General features: G+C 47.8%; 1 protein-coding gene across 5 annotated transcripts in view; it reads right to left on the minus strand.

Moving 5' to 3' along the window:
- Positions 1–2,822: 2,822 nt before the first annotated feature.
- The window catches only part of LOC142796330 (R.appendiculatus Kunitz/BPTI-like protein), a 52,095-nt gene continuing 39,161 nt past the window's right edge, over positions 2,823–15,756 (minus strand). For 4 of the 5 annotated variants that reach the window (XM_075886691.1, XM_075886690.1, XM_075886689.1 and 1 more), the window contains exons 3-5: positions 8,757–8,816; positions 8,066–8,104; positions 2,823–3,126 (exon numbers count right to left, since the gene is read on the minus strand). In XM_075886691.1, coding sequence (XP_075742806.1) covers positions 2,975–3,126; positions 8,066–8,104; positions 8,757–8,816 — 251 coding nt within the window. In that variant the 3' untranslated portion in view covers positions 2,823–2,974. The remainder of the gene's footprint in view (positions 3,127–8,065; positions 8,105–8,756; positions 8,817–15,756) is intronic. The other variant, XR_012893749.1, reaches the window with a different exon arrangement.

A 15,756-nucleotide genomic window follows, 5' to 3' on the forward strand; every position in this document is an offset into this window, starting at 1 on the left:
ATCTATCTATCTATCTATCTATCTATCTATCTATCTATCTATCTATCTATCTATCTATCTATCTATCTATCTATCTAGCCGTCGACGTCCAGGTTCTCTCGTGATCACCCATTAGGTTGGTGTAAACCAAAAGTAGTATAGGATAGTAAGATGGTTTGACGAATACGATTCTCTGGCGACATGAATAATGTCACAACGCTGTCGCGTAGGCCGTCGAACGCATTCTGCCACACAGTGGCACATACCCGCGGTTGGGTATGTGCCAGAGGTGTGCAGATATGTGCCAGAGGTGGTTCACTCCTCCTATTTACCTAGGAAAGGCGAAAACACGCACGGGTAAGAAAAAGCTGACATTGGCTACGTTGATTCGACGAATGTCAAGGAAAAGTGTCTGAGTCCCAGAAGTAATTGAAGCCCAGTATTATGCGTATGAACCAAGTATTCTACCACAGAACCGCACAAGGCCTCGCGACTGATTTCCAAATAGACCGTAATGTTCGGTGATGAGTCAATTTGAGATGCAGTGATGGCGATCGAATTTCATCAATATTACGTATGCACTTGTACGATACAGCCGTCCCGTCTGGTTAACGTCGACTGTAGTTAAGTGCAATGCATTGAAGGTGATTGGTAGTTTATAAACACTATACTTAAGGAACGACGCAGACAATATTGGTAAATTTATTTAGAGAGCATCAAGTCATCTCCATGAAGTGAAAATCATCTCCACGAAGTGAAAATGACGAGCAGAGGAAGCTATAGGTTCTAACGTCCGTAATATCTGCGTTGAAGTTGCCGATTAGTACAAAGAGCACACAGATGAGCAAATGGACGCATAGACAGACGTATGCATGGACGGAGGATTCGGGTGACCATCTTTTGAGTGGTCTTATAGTTGACACAAGGTCTCTAGTTTACACACACGTTTTCGTTTGTCTATTGTAGAGGTGCACAGTTTGTGTTTGGGTTTTGCGGGGCATGATGAACGCCAATTAGGTCAGCCCTAAGGTCCTTCACCCCTAAAAGCTGGCATCGGGAGCGCTGACCCAACGAATGCATAAAATAAATATCACGGTCTAGCAAGAATCGAGCCCAGCATTTTGTGTGGCAATCAGGTATTTTACCACAGAGCCACGCCAGATATCGGAACGGCTTTTCAAGTAGATAATATGTTCGTGAAACGTCAATTGTGGTTTTAGGCCTGGCTATCCAATCTTACAAACAGTACATACGTACTCCTGTCATACAGCCGTCACGTCGGGTTAACGACAATTGTAGTGAAACACCATCCAATGAAGCTCATTAACTAGCAGTGTCCAGGGCCACCGTACTCGCTGGTAAAACGCTACATATCAGCTTACCGCTTCCAGTGCTGTTAATACCCATGTTTCTGTTGACATCGTTACGCAACAGTAAACATGCGATTGTTTATTATGTCTGTGCGTACAACATTCGTACATATCTTTAGCTTGTCTACGTAATGTTTCGCTCTGTAAGAATTACAACACAGTCGCTTTCATCCGCACGTCTCGCATAATATTGATTTCGAAGATACGTGTGATGTGAAGAATTTATTTATTTGTAATTTTGCGATACCCATATTATAAAATTTCGCATACTTTTGTTTGGTCCCATTGCCTGGTTGTCTAAAAGCGGAACGAAATATTGACATGCCTGCATAATAACGGTGACAAAGTACAGGAAATTAGATACATGTATTAGGAAAACACAACACTCTAATAAACAGAGAATATTAACAGGCGAAAAACCACCTGTGCCATCGAATCTCTTTAAACTGTACATAAAGCCCTTCATAGTAAATATTTTTGTCTTATTTAACATCAGTCAGTATGAGATTCCAAATGAGAGCTCCGTGAAATTTCATGAGTCTTTGGCCGTTGGAATTTTCGGCAACCGGTAAATCAGAGCAGAAGTTCCGTGCAGCTCTTGCACAACACTTGATGTCACCTACAAAAACTACCAGTTCCGTGCACGAATACAACTGATGAGCGATGCTCCTTAGAAATGGGACGTGTAGGACTATATGCCTGATCTCGCTGCTGGATTTTATTAGGGTATATTGCAGAAGTGTAGCTACTCTGACTGGATGATATTGCATTGTGCAAGAATTATATCTACTTTCTTAGCGCGCAGAACGTTTCGAAAAATAAATCAGATAAGACAAAGTGCACTCCCATGTGAATTCTTTTCCGATACGGACTGCGCACTAACAAAATATACTTTTTTAGAATTTTTTGGAGGTGTTGGGGGAGGGGAAGCATCTGCTGTTCTCGAAGACAGGAACAACAGAGCAAGAAGGGTGCAGCACACGTGACACAGCGCCAGCCTTCTGTTATGGGCACGCTCCTGTTTGTTTGTTCGCCGTGCTTGCCCGGCATAGAGAGCTTCGACGGTGATGGCGAAGTGTGGACCTCAAGAGCTTCGCCCCTAAAAAAGAAGTGTGGCTTTCTGTTAATAGCTTTTGTTGCTATCCGGACCTATGCGCAACCCCGCTCCCGTAGGGAAGACATACCGTAACTCCATAGGCATCCGCGTCGCAGCGTCCCTCGACCACCTGCGGCTGGCGTATGTGCTATACGCGAATATTATATAGACGTGTTCTTTATCACTGTGGGCGCAGAGTGCCGACACCATGTCTTGTGCACAGTGGCACTAATCAATGACAGCAGCAGCAGAAGAAGAGGAACACCATCTCATGCACATAACAAATGATCACAGTTCATGAATGTCATTGAGTAAATGCGTCAAAGAAGCCAGACGCCAGTAAATCTAATGAAAGAAATCCACATCAAAAAAGAGAATACCTTCAAGCCACTGAGTTTATTTCAGGATATGGCTTATGATGGTGTCTCGCATTCCCGTGAACAAGAGTAGCAGTTGACATCAGTCTGTGTAATGAATCACTTTATTTCGAAGGAACTTTCCCTGAAATAAGACTAATAGGCCCAGTGACTCATCTGCAGGCTCTCTCGCACTGCAACCTCGAAAGGAATGCATTGCAGTTAAATGCCTCTCCGCCGCGGTGACACCGGTTTGCTATAGGATTGAAGTGCCACATTCCTCGAATCCATGTTCCAAATCGTAATCTTTTGCGGCATATACAGGCTGCAAGATAAGAGCGGTGTGAAAATGCCTTTTTTGGAACTTATTCAACACGTATACATATAGCTTGGGAATCACAAAAGTGCTATACTGCAATCGGTGCAATATACACAGCAATAGGTACAATTGTTCTCTCGTTTTTTTTGTGCCGTAACATTTCGAGCAAGCGCCTCCTGTCCCTTTGCGGGTAATTTTACATATGCACCAATGACTAGCCAAGCGCCTCACCCTCCCCTCCCGTCAATATTTTTTAACCAGCTTTCCACCACAGATTCCTGCAGCACAGATTCCTAAAAACCCAAGCTCTGCGTCTGATACATACACGGCGTCTATGTACTTTTGAAGGGCGCGTTCAGACATGGCATCAAAGAGAGCGAAAGCGGCGAAACTCTCCGGAAACTGGCTCCTTTCAGCCCCAAGAAACCGGAAAACCACGTCGCGTGGCCTGCGCACAGAAATCGGTGCGAGACCGGTTTTCTCGTCACGTAAAAGTGGATTGGTTTCCGGCTTCATGGCTTTGGCTGCGGTAGACCAAACCATGTGATTTAACCAGCCGGTCGCAGAACAAACATGGCGACAAAGAGATCTGCGATGGCTCGCATCGGCTCAAATCGCAAACTGCTCTTGCAGCTCGTTGAAACTTTACGGCCTCAACGAGAACGCGTTCATCGAGAGCATCGTTAAGATTACGATCTCAGAGAACTGTGGAGTGACACGTTGCAGCAGCAGTGAGTCGGCATGCCCCAACGTGTCTCGCGCTTGTGTACAGCCAGCTAAATACGCTATCGCCGCGGCCACTGCGTTCACTCGTAAAGTTTCTGCCGGCTTATCTCCCGAAACAACGTCCGAAAGGTCCGAGCTGTTTGTTTTCAGTAGTTTGCGTAAATAACTAGAATTCGGTTCGATATGGATGTAAAATCGAAATTTATCTCAAGCTAACGACGGCAGCGGCGGCGTCAGGAGCAAAACAAATGTGAACATCTCGACGGACGCGGTCATGGTTTTCCAACCGCTCTGGTGATTTTGTTTTGGCTTCACTTCTTAATGGCGCGTTCACACTTGGCCTCGAAGAGAGCGAAACCGGTGAAACTCTTCGAAACTGGCTCGTTTCGCCGCCTTAGCGGCTGAAAAGCCACGCCACGTAGCCGGCGCGCAAGAATCGCCCCGAGACCAATTTTCCCGCCACGCGAAAGCGGATCCAGTTTCCGCATGACAGCGTTGGCTGCACTATATAAAACCACGGGACCTAACCAGGTGGCCACAGATTCAACACGGCGGCACAGGCGTTAGCAGTGGCTCGCATCGGCTGAAATACCAAACTACCCGTGCAGCACGACGAAGTTTGATGGCTTCAACAAGGACGCGTTCATCGAGAGCCTGACTTGGATTACGATCGCCTAGAACTCTGGAACTGGACGGTGCAGCGGCAGCGAGTCATTATCCCCAACTTGTCTCGCGTTTGTGTACAGTCAGCTGAATGTGCCGCCGCCGCTGCCGGTGCGTTCACTCGTGTAGTTTCTGATGGCTTATCTCCCGAAACAACGTTTGAATAGGTGCGAGATGTTTCTTTTTGCTACTTCGCGTGAATAACTAAAGTTCCGTAGGAACTTTATTTCTCAGAAAGAAGGCATAATCAAATTTATTGTCAAGGTATTGATGACACCGGCGGCGGGATGGGGTAAAAAAAAATGTGAACATCTACGACGCGCGCGGCCGTAATTTTCTGGCTGCTCTGGCATTTTCGTTTCTCTTCACTTCTCAAGTGTGAATGCGCTATAAGTGTGAATATTGGCGCTTTAACACTGAGCGTTCTGGCCGCTAAAAGGGCACCGAACACTATTTGGCAGCAGCAAGATCCGCCGGCAAAAACTGGCTCGTTTCACCGCCCAAGCGTCCAGAAATCCACGCCACAAGGCCATCGTGCAAAAATAGGTGCGAGACCGGCTTTCCCGCCACGGGAAAGAGAATTGGGCTCCCGCTTCATGGCTTTGGCTGCGTAATACTAAACCACATGGTCTAACTAGCAGGCCAACCAGCCGGCTTGCGCTCTCAGGCGTTACTCACGTCATCGCCCGCTTCCAAGCTCAGATGCGTCCAGACCAATTACCGGGTTGCCTGAACCCCATTAAAATAGCGCACAGCCATGTAGGAGGTTTTATATATCATGAGGGGGCCATGTCGCCCGAGAGATTCCCCACAGAGATTCTTATTCTTTTGTTTACATTTCAGAAAATCGCATCGCGTTATAGATAGGAATGCCAAAGTTTGCCCTTGTCCTACCTAAGCTCAACACATCACAAAGCAACATGCTCTCGATGCAGCAAACATTTAGGCCGTGTAATAGTGGCGAGGTAACAGCACGGTTTGATCAGCCTTCTTCACGTTTTTCGCTGTATTGCATTGATTAGTTGATGTGTGGGGTTTAACGTCCCAAAACCACCATATGATTATGAGAGACGCCGTAGTGGAGGGCTCCGAAAATTTCGACCACCTGGGGTTCTTTAACGTGCACCCAAATGTGAGCACACGGGTCTACAACATTTCCGCCTCCATCGGAAATGCAGCCGCCGCAGCCGGGATCCGAACCCACGACCTCCGGGTCAGCAGCCGAGTACCTTAACCACTAGACCACCACGGCGGGGCTCGCTGAATTGCAGTGAGCTCCATGTAGCCCACTACAATGCTTTCGCGACTCCGCCTGCCAGTGAAACTTTTCAACCCGGCCTACCACCGAGCGTGGGTACTGTGCTCGATGCCTTTCTGGCGCTGAGTGGCGTCGCGGTGCAGGCACTGGTGGAAGCGTCTTGCTCAACGGCCAGCGAGTATGGCTACGCCATTTTTGAACCACCTCGATAACTTGTCCGCAGCCTAACGATGTGCTCTCTGCCGCTGTGCTCGCCATATTCGGCCACACTTACTCCCCGCTTTGGTGAAGCCACGGGTTTCAGGCTTCCTCTGGAGGTCGCAGCGAGTGGTACGTATACCAACCGTTCCGCAGCCCTTCTTCGAACAAGAATTCACTGCCCCGGCTATTACACATTTTACCTCACGCCCTGCCAGCAGCGCATTGATTCTTGCTCCCACTTGCCAGCTCGATAAGTTTGAGGACGTTCCTGCAGCATAGTGCAATCCACAGAAAGGTGCATACTTTCCAAGCAGGCAGGCAGACAAATACCTTTATTATTATTTGACGTCATATTAAGCGCTAAGAGACGGGGACATGAGAGAGAGTACAACAGAATGCGCTAACTTCAACATTTTTTTTTATTTTCAAGAAACGCTAACCTATATCTCTGTGCAGAGTGGCGCCACCTGTCAATCCACCAGCCAAGCAGCTTGAACCCGAGAACTGATTGCGCCACGTTCATCTACAGCGCAAAACTAGCGGTTCGTCGGCACTATATGCGGCAGGCAATGGCGCAGCCACAAATGATGATGTGCGAGTGCCGCAGTTGTCTGCACCATAGGCACGCCACCTATGCCGCACGCCTACCACGGGGACGTTCCCACTCCCAGCGACGCCTACATACGCCTAAAGCTACAGGGCGTCGGCGCACTACGCTCCACAACCACGAGCACTACAGAAACCTACGTTTGTGAAGTTTTGTTGTGTAGCACAGTGATATTCGTCGGCCCAATATTGATTTTCACGCTCCTGGTCTCGCTCGCTATAGCCAACAGCGTCCCTTCGTCGAGGCCCGCGCTCCCTGCAGTGCTCTCAACGTCAGCAGCCGGAGGGCTTGTGCTTTCTGGCAGTTACTTCTACGTAATCGGCCTTGACTGCACATGGACCCTTTCGTTTCGCAGCATGAGCATTGTTGTACATATGCCGTCGTAGTCTTTCACGAATGGGGCTGTAGTTTGTTAAAAAATGCTTCGGACTTGACAATAATTCAGTGGAATGTTTCACGAATCATACCAAGCCTTCAGAAGCGTGCACACCACCTTGAACATGTATGTGTGTGTTATTTAAGTAGAGGATATAATTTTCGAGTGAAGCAACCGCCGAAAACTTTGATTTCTGGCACTGACATCGGAGATGAAAGAAAATTCGAAGCACTTGTTTCATTGCTTGACACAGCTTTGATAAGAACCTTCCGATAATGATGAGAAGGAAGGTTTAGAAGACGGTTAATTGTATTGTTGTGGGTGTAGTGTACTTATAATGCTGTAGACTGGAAGAGGACAAAATGTACGTAAAGAAAGCTTGCCAGCCACAGGGACCATACCTGCATCGCGTGGTCCCTGCAGGCAGCAGACTGTATTTTCGTCTATTTCGCTTTCCTCACATCTTTACGATTGATACATTACGCTGATAAGAGTACAATTAACGCCTTCCATAACTTCTTTGGTGATATTATCTGCAGGTTTTCATTAGGGATCACATGGCAGATGTAATTCGGAACGGAGCATTCTTAGCTCATGCTTATCTAGTAAAACACGGATCTTGGAAGCTCCCCATACTCCTTTGGTGTGCCACATGTAAAATGCCATTGAAGTGGGTGTTAGCGAAAAAAAGATCGGGGAGGTCATTTTTGCACTAATACAATGGCTGCGAAATATGGTGAGCTTCATGTCATATAAGTAGTATCTTTCTTCATTAGAAAGAAGTGTGATTAACAATGAAATAGGGAATCTGTAATCAATAGCGGCTGCTATGTGGCTTGAATACTGTATGGGTTTGAAATACATACTCTTAAAACTATACTGTATGAAAGTTCCAGGGTGCATCGCATTACCATAAATATCTTGAGATGCACGGGAGCTGGGATCATGCTCGATAAACAGTTGCTAGTCAAGTGGTTTTATCAGCTCGATAAACATCAGATATGCTGATGGATGCCACACAATTGAGTATATTCTCCACTGGGATGTAGAGAGATATGCAAGATTAGTGCAGCAAGAAGTAGCGTATAGGCAAATACAAAGGATATACACATACCATCTGGATACCAGCATCTGCGAGACAGCCTGTTGCAGTCTGAAAAATAAAGAAGTGCAAATTAGTATCTAAGGACACCTGTGTGTGCGAATACATGAGAATAACATTTATTAGGTGTTAACAGGTTCATCATGGGTGGGTGGTCAAACGACAGGTACGAGGTCACAAGCATGCACGCGTGAGTTCCGACCCCATTATAGCGCGGATGGAGAGCAATAAAGAAACTCATCACATGTCGACGAATGTGAATCAAGACGAGCGGCGAAGCACTGGACGGCATACCGGTATGTTACCGTACGCCACTCACGCGTTGCCAGTGCGAATGCTAATTCACTGACACACACACACACACACACACACACACACACACACACACACACACACACACACACACACACACACACACACACACACACACACACACACACACACACACACACACACACACACACACACACACACACACACACACACACACACACACACATATATATATATATATATATATATATATATATATATATATGTATATCAGGGAAGGAGTGTATATTTAAGGGCTCGTTTTTCTGTGTTTTAACTCAATAATAAGGAGATCTAACAGACAACAATGCCAAGTAAAGTGTAGGAGAAGTTATTAGACCAATTGTAATGTAAATGTGAGGAAAGAAAAGTGGGTGAAAAGATAACTTGCCGTGGGCTTCTGGTAGGTAGACGAATTCCTCCCGAGTAGTATTGTTTCTCGAGATATATCCTGGTTGATGGTATGATTTGAGCAGCGAGAAGTCACAAGCAGGACAGCATCGGAAGTACCAACTCGTCAGGCTCATGCTCATGTATATATACTCTCATATATTTATATATTTACTATGTACTCATATATATATATATATATATATATATATATATATATATATATATATATATATATATAATATTTATTTATTCCTAACTGTTAGGATAAAATAAATATTTTATTGTTTTGTTTCCTATACTGCACTATTCTCGAAGTTTATAACTTTTATTACGGTAGCCGGAAGAAACTCTGATCATCTATTTCATCTATATATATATATATATATATATATATATATATATATATATATATATATATATATATATATATATATATATATATATATAGTGTAGTGAAGAAGATGAATGCTACTCAGAAGGGCAGGGGGTATGACTCAGTCGGTGAAGAAGACGACGTTTGGTTGGCTGACGACTCAGGCTGGTTCCGCCATTACCACTTAACGTGTCGTGACCGCTCTCCTGTTTTATAAAAGAGTGCAACTCTAAAACGCCTCATTATAATTGGTGGAGAGTGCTGGGTAACGCCTAATCCTGGAACTGCGAAACCGTACGTTGCCTCCAGTTGCTACGATGTCCACGGACGATGATCAGCAGGCGGCCGCCTCGGCTCCAACTACTGCAGCTCCTGTCTGTCTTGGCTCCTTTCGGCAACGCGATCCACCTACCTTCAGTGGAACCGATGACAAAGACGCGGAAGACTGGCTCGACGAATACGACCGGGTGAGCAAGCACAACAAGTGGGACGATTCACACAAGCTTACTGTAGTCCAATTTTATTTGACCGACGTCGCCAGTCTGTGGTACCGTAATCACGAGAGAGACCTCCCCACCTGGTTGGCCTTCCGAACGGCGTTTTCGGACTTGTTTGGCCGTCCAGCACTTCGCAAACTACGGGCCGAACAGCGCTTGCGTACCAGGGCTCAGCAGAAGGGTGAGCATTACACCAGTTATATCGAAGATGTGGTCGACCTTTGCCGGCGTGTCAACTCGGCCATGCCAGAAGCCGAGAAGATCAAACACATCTTGAAAGACGTGACTGACGACGCATTTCAGATGCTTGTCGCCAAAAGCCCGCAAACGGTAGCGGAAGTGATCCAACTGTGTCAGAGCTATGATGAGCTCTGGAAACAGCGTGACACCACTCGTCGTGCTACCGCGCCATGTGCAACCATCTCCGCTTTAACGTCGGCAGGCTCTATAGATCACACCACTTTGCTTCTCGAGATCAAGCAATTTTTACGAGAGGAGGTCGCACGCCAGTTGTCCCTCGTGCCTTATACCACCGAAAGTGCCCCATCTACTTTAGCGCCATCAATACAATGAGTAGTCCAGGAGCAAGTGTCCGAGGCGCTACCAACAGCTCACGCACCACCTGTGGCTGCTCCATTGACTTATGCCGAAGCACTGAATGGAACCCGACGTCCACCTGTCGCGAACGGCCACGTTTCTTTGTCGCGAACGCCTACGTCCACGCGTCCCTTTGTCGTATCGACTGAGCCTATGTACCAGGCTGCCCGTCCTTTCTCCCGACCACCACCTCGACGCTTTCAGAACCCTTGGCGCACTCAAGACAACCGTCCCATATGCTTCGCCTGTGGAATTGCGGGTCACGTGGCACGATTTTGTCGACGGCGTGAGTTTTTCCTGCGTGACGACGTCAGGCCCAACAATTATGATTTACCCCCACGACCGGAGCCGGCTGTATATGGCGAGACTACCACCATGGACACATTTTCACCTCGCCGGAACTTCAACAGAAACCGGTCGCCTTCACCTCAACGCCGTTCCCTTTCCCCTATGCTCCGTCGACCTCGCCCTGTCCCTGAGGAAAACTAGGAGCCGCGGTTCCGGGGGCAAGACCTGCGGATCTTTCGAACTCCACAAGACCTTGTTTTTCGCCGTCCAACGTCGTTGCTGTCTCCGTTGAAGGTATACCTGTTTTTGCATTGGTCGATACTGGCGCCGCAGTGTCTGTAATGACTGAAAAACTTTGCCGTCGACTAAAAAAAAGTCACAATGCCTCTACACAACTTCGTTTTAAGCACTGCGAGCGAGCAACGAATTCGCCCTTTTGCTGCATGCACAGCACGTGTCGTTATTGCTGACAATATATATGTCGTCGAGTTCGTAGTGCTCCCGCAGTGTTCCCATGACATTATATTAGGCTGGGACTTTCTCTGCACTCATCATGCCGTCATCGACTGTGCTCGCGCGGAAGTGGAGTTCGCGCCGTTATGCGACGCTGCTTCACTCGACTCGTCCCTTTCACCTGCAAAAGTTTTCGTTGCCGCCGACACTTCGATACCCCCGTTCTCGTCCGCCCTAGTTCCGCTTTCCTGTGACGTCTATAGTGGCTCAACTGTTCTTTTTACGCCTTCTGAAACCGCTGTTCGCCGCAAGTGCTTCCTGATTCCTTTCGCCGTTCTGAATATTCACGATGGATCAAGTGCAATTTATGTATCAAATCCGTTTCCCTCGCCTTCCAAGTTACTGTGCGGAGAGTGCCTGGGCTTTGCCGATGACATTGATCCCTCGAGTGCACGTGTAGCTCCTGACCACTCGACTACGCTACCTATTGATGCTGTTGATTGCTGCGCGTCATCCTCTTCCCCGTCATTCACCGACGCAATTTCGCGCTGCATCGACCCCAACCTTACGGCCTAGCAGCGCACCGACATCATCGCCCTCCTCGAGCGCTTCCGTGCCAGCTTCGACCACCAGCAACTGACTTTGGGCCGTGCTTCCACTGTATCTCACGAAATCGACACTGGCCTTCACGCTCCTTTACGTCAGCGTCCGTATCGGGTATCGGCATCTGAGCATCGCATAATCGCGGAACAAGTTGACGACATGTTGAAGCGAGGTGTTATTGAGCCCTCTAACAGCCCGTGGGCCTCCCCAGTTGTTCTAGTCAAGAAAAAGGATGGCTCAATAAGATTCTGCGTCGACTACCACCGGTTGAATAAGATCACGCGCAAAGATGTTTACCCGCTACCTCGCATAGACGATGCCCTTGACTGCTTACAAGGCGCGGAGTTCTTCTCGTCACTAGATCTGCGTTCAGGTTATTGGCAGGTTCCCATGGCTGAGGCTGATCGCCCCAAGACGGCTTTTGTTACCCCTGATGGCTTATATGAATTTAACGTCATGCCATTTGGGCTCTGCAATGCGCCTGCCACTTTCGAGCGCATGATTGACAACATCCTCCGTGGCCTGAAATGGCAGACATGTCTGTGCTATTTAGACGATGTTGTAATATTTTCAAGCGACTTTTCAACGCATCTTCAGCGGCTCGAGACAGTGCTTACTTGCCTCACCGCCGCCGGTCTACAGCTCAACTTGAAGAAGTGCTGCTTCGGCGCTCGACAACTCCTAATTTTGGGCCATGTTGTATCTAGAGATGGCATTCTTCCGGATCCGACGAAACTTCGTGCCGTTGCCGAATTTCCCAAGCCGAAGACCTTAAAAGAACTTCGCAGCTTCCTCGGTTTATGTTCATATTTTCGTCGTTTTATTCGCAACTTCGCCTCCATCATATCGCCCTTGACTGACCTTCTTGCCGGCAACAAAGACCTTTCTAGTTGGTCGTCAGCTTGTGATGATGCATTTGCCACACTCCGCCACCTTCTTACGTCACCTCCTATACTGCGAAGTTTTGATCCTCTTGCCCCGACGGAAATACACACGGATGCTAGCGGAGTTGGCCTCGGTGCTGTTCTCGCCCAGCTTAAACCTAAATTTGATGAGTACGTCGTCTCTTACGCCAGCCGTGCACTCACAAAAGCAGAAGCCAACTATTCAGTCACCGCAAAAGAGTGTCTAGCCATCATATGGGCCATAGGCAAGTTTCGACCATATCTTTACGGGCGCCCATTCAGCGTGGTCACAGATCATCATGCATTATGTTGGCTCTCCTCGTTAAAAGATCCCACCAGCCGGCTTGCGCGTTGGGCGCTTCGGCTACAAGAGTACGACATCCACGTCGTTTACCGATCTGGCCGAAAACATTCCGACGCAGACGCGTTGTCCCGATCACCTCTACGATGTAGTGACAAGCCGCCGTCTTCGCCTGCCCCCGACGTATCTGCACTTAGTGTCAGTGACATGCGACAGGAGCAACGAAAAGATCCAGGGATCGCTTCACTTATCAACTTGTTGAATCGAACTCCCTCGCAAAATATCCCTAGAGGTATGCGCCGTCAAATACAGCACTTCGTTATCAGAGATGGTTTGCTATACAGACGTAATTATCTCTCCGAAGGACGCCAATGGCTTCTAGTCATTCCCAGAAGTCTCCGCTCAGACATATGCGCCTCCTTTCACGCCGACCCACAATGCGCCCATGCTGGAGTGTTAAAAACCTACACCCGCCTGTCCCACCGCTACTACTGGCGTGGAATGTATCGCTTCGTCCGTCGCTACGTACGTTCCTGTCTCGCTTGTCAACGCCGGAAGAATCCCACTCCAACTTCTCCAGCTCCACTACAACCCTTACCTTGTCCTGCCCGACCGTTTGACCGTGTTGGTATTGATCTGTATGGACCTCTTCCGACTACACCGGCTGGAAATCGCTGGGTAATCGTCGCTATCGATCACCTTACGCGCTACGCAGAAACTTCACCACTTTCTTCTGCGTCAGCCAGCGACGTCGGTCGTTTCATACTGCATCAGATCATTTTACGTCACGGTGCACCACGTGAACTCCTGAGTGACCGAGGGCGTGTGTTTTTGTCGGACGCTGTCGAATCGCTTCTCAAGGAATGCCAAGTCATTCATCGCACCACCACCGCGTATCATCCTCAAACAAATGGCATTACAGAAAGATTCAACCGTACATTAGGAGATATGCTGTCGATGTACGTCGCAACCCATCACACCAATTGGGACAGTATTCTCCCTTTTGTAACCTACGCGCATAATACTGCTGTCCAGACAATCACTGGTTTCTCGCCATATTTCCTCCTTTATGGTCGCGAGCCCTCTTGCACGCTAGACACCATCCTTCCTTACCACCCGGATGTTGCTGAGTCGACGACGATGTCACAAGCTGCTAAATACGCGGAAGAGTGTCGTCAGCTTGCCCGCTCCTTCACAAGTGCTGAACAGCAACGCCAGAAACACCACCGCGATAGCCCGACGCCTCCGGCTTCTTATGCATCGGATGACCTTGTCTGGCTTCGCATCCCTTCAACCAGCCCTGGTCTCTCAACGAAACTGATGTACAAGTATGACGGACCTTACCGTGTGGTTAAACAAACTTCACCCGTCAATTACATCGTGGAGCCGCTTGAACAGCCCCATGATCAACGACGCCGTGGACGTGAGACCGTCCACATAGACCGCCTAAAACCATATTACGATCCCTCTATTGTCTCCTGCCCATGAGTCGCCAGGATGGCTCTTTTCCGGAGGGGAGGAAAATGTAGTGAAGAAGATGAATGCTACTCAGAAGGGCAGGGGGTATGACTCAGTCGGTGAAGAAGACGACGTTTGGTTGGCTGACGACTCAGGCTGGTTCCGCCATTACCACTTAACGTGTCGTGACCGCTCTCCTGTTTTATAAAAGAGTGCAACTCTAAAACGCCTCATTATGATATATATATATATATATATATATATATATATATATATATATATATATATATATATATATATATATATATATATATATATATATATATATATATATATATATATATATATATAGGCAGGCATGGTGGTTGAGTGGCCGTAGCGTTGCATATAGTCCAGTGGATCCTCCGTGAGCGGTCACAACGTGGTGTATTTCGACGTTTCGGCCTAGAGTCTTGCCTTCATCAGGATTAAAGGTACAGTGTGTGGGTGCTCAGCTTTCTACAGTCTCAAATCAGATGGAAAGGAAAGAGGAAAAAGACAGACAAAAATAAAAAAGAAGAAAAGAAAAAGAAGGGAAAAAAGAGAAAAAGAGTATAAGGTAGACTCCCCTGGGGCGCCCCCCTTCCACTCTTCCTTCCACTTCCCCCTTCATCTCTCTCCCATTTCCCCCCTTCACCTTGGTGATGTCAGTGGTTTGTGCATGCTTCCTTTCACTAACGCATTCTTCCTGACCAGACGGCGCCTCCTGGTTCTGGCGGTTCAGTGTGGGGCAAACAAGAGCTTTTTTAGGAAGTTTTAAGCCTTTCACTACTCGGTGCCCCGTCAACATTTCGTCGTAGAAAGAGGGGCGCCGCGTATTGCGGCAGACATCCGCATGACTACGATCACTGGTAAAATGGCCAGGACATTTTCCAACAAAAATACTCCCTCGCATTCTCAGCGAAACTGAGAAGCGCTTTCTTTCCGACTCTTTCTGCGTCAGTAAAGAGACGCATACAGTGTGTTACATCAGCGTCTGCCGGCTCGGAAGCAGGTCCACTCGCACCTTCATTGAGGGGTGAAGCACGGGAGGCTCGAGAAAACTTGATAGCACATCAACACGCGGCGGGATTACCAAGTTAGCAACACTCCTGTGCGGGCTCCGGAAAACTTTCTCGCCGAACATCAGCTTGTTGTGCTCGTTGAGCTCTATTCCCTCGATATCCTCCAAGTCCTCCATGATGTGTGGTGGGTCCTGTTCTTTTATCAGCTAAGCACTCATCGTTTGAGGCTGCTTCTCGGTTTTGCCGGCTTTCATTGCTACATTTTTCTGCTTGTCCAGCATGGGGTAGCTATCAGCGCATGCGGCCATTGATTGTGCTTGAAATCGTGAATTAGGTTAAGATGAATCAGAGAAGACGTTGCTGATGGTCAAGGACTCTACAACTTTCCCAAGTGGTAACGTGTGAAGCACGAGGTGAGCCGTCACGCCAATGTCTCGAACGAGAAGTGATAGTAGAGCCAGCGTTACCAACTTCTGTGGG

The sequence above is a fragment of the Rhipicephalus microplus genome, chromosome 2 (genome assembly GCF_043290135.1).
Source record: "Rhipicephalus microplus isolate Deutch F79 chromosome 2, USDA_Rmic, whole genome shotgun sequence".
In the NCBI taxonomy this organism is placed as follows: domain Eukaryota; kingdom Metazoa; phylum Arthropoda; class Arachnida; order Ixodida; family Ixodidae; genus Rhipicephalus; species Rhipicephalus microplus.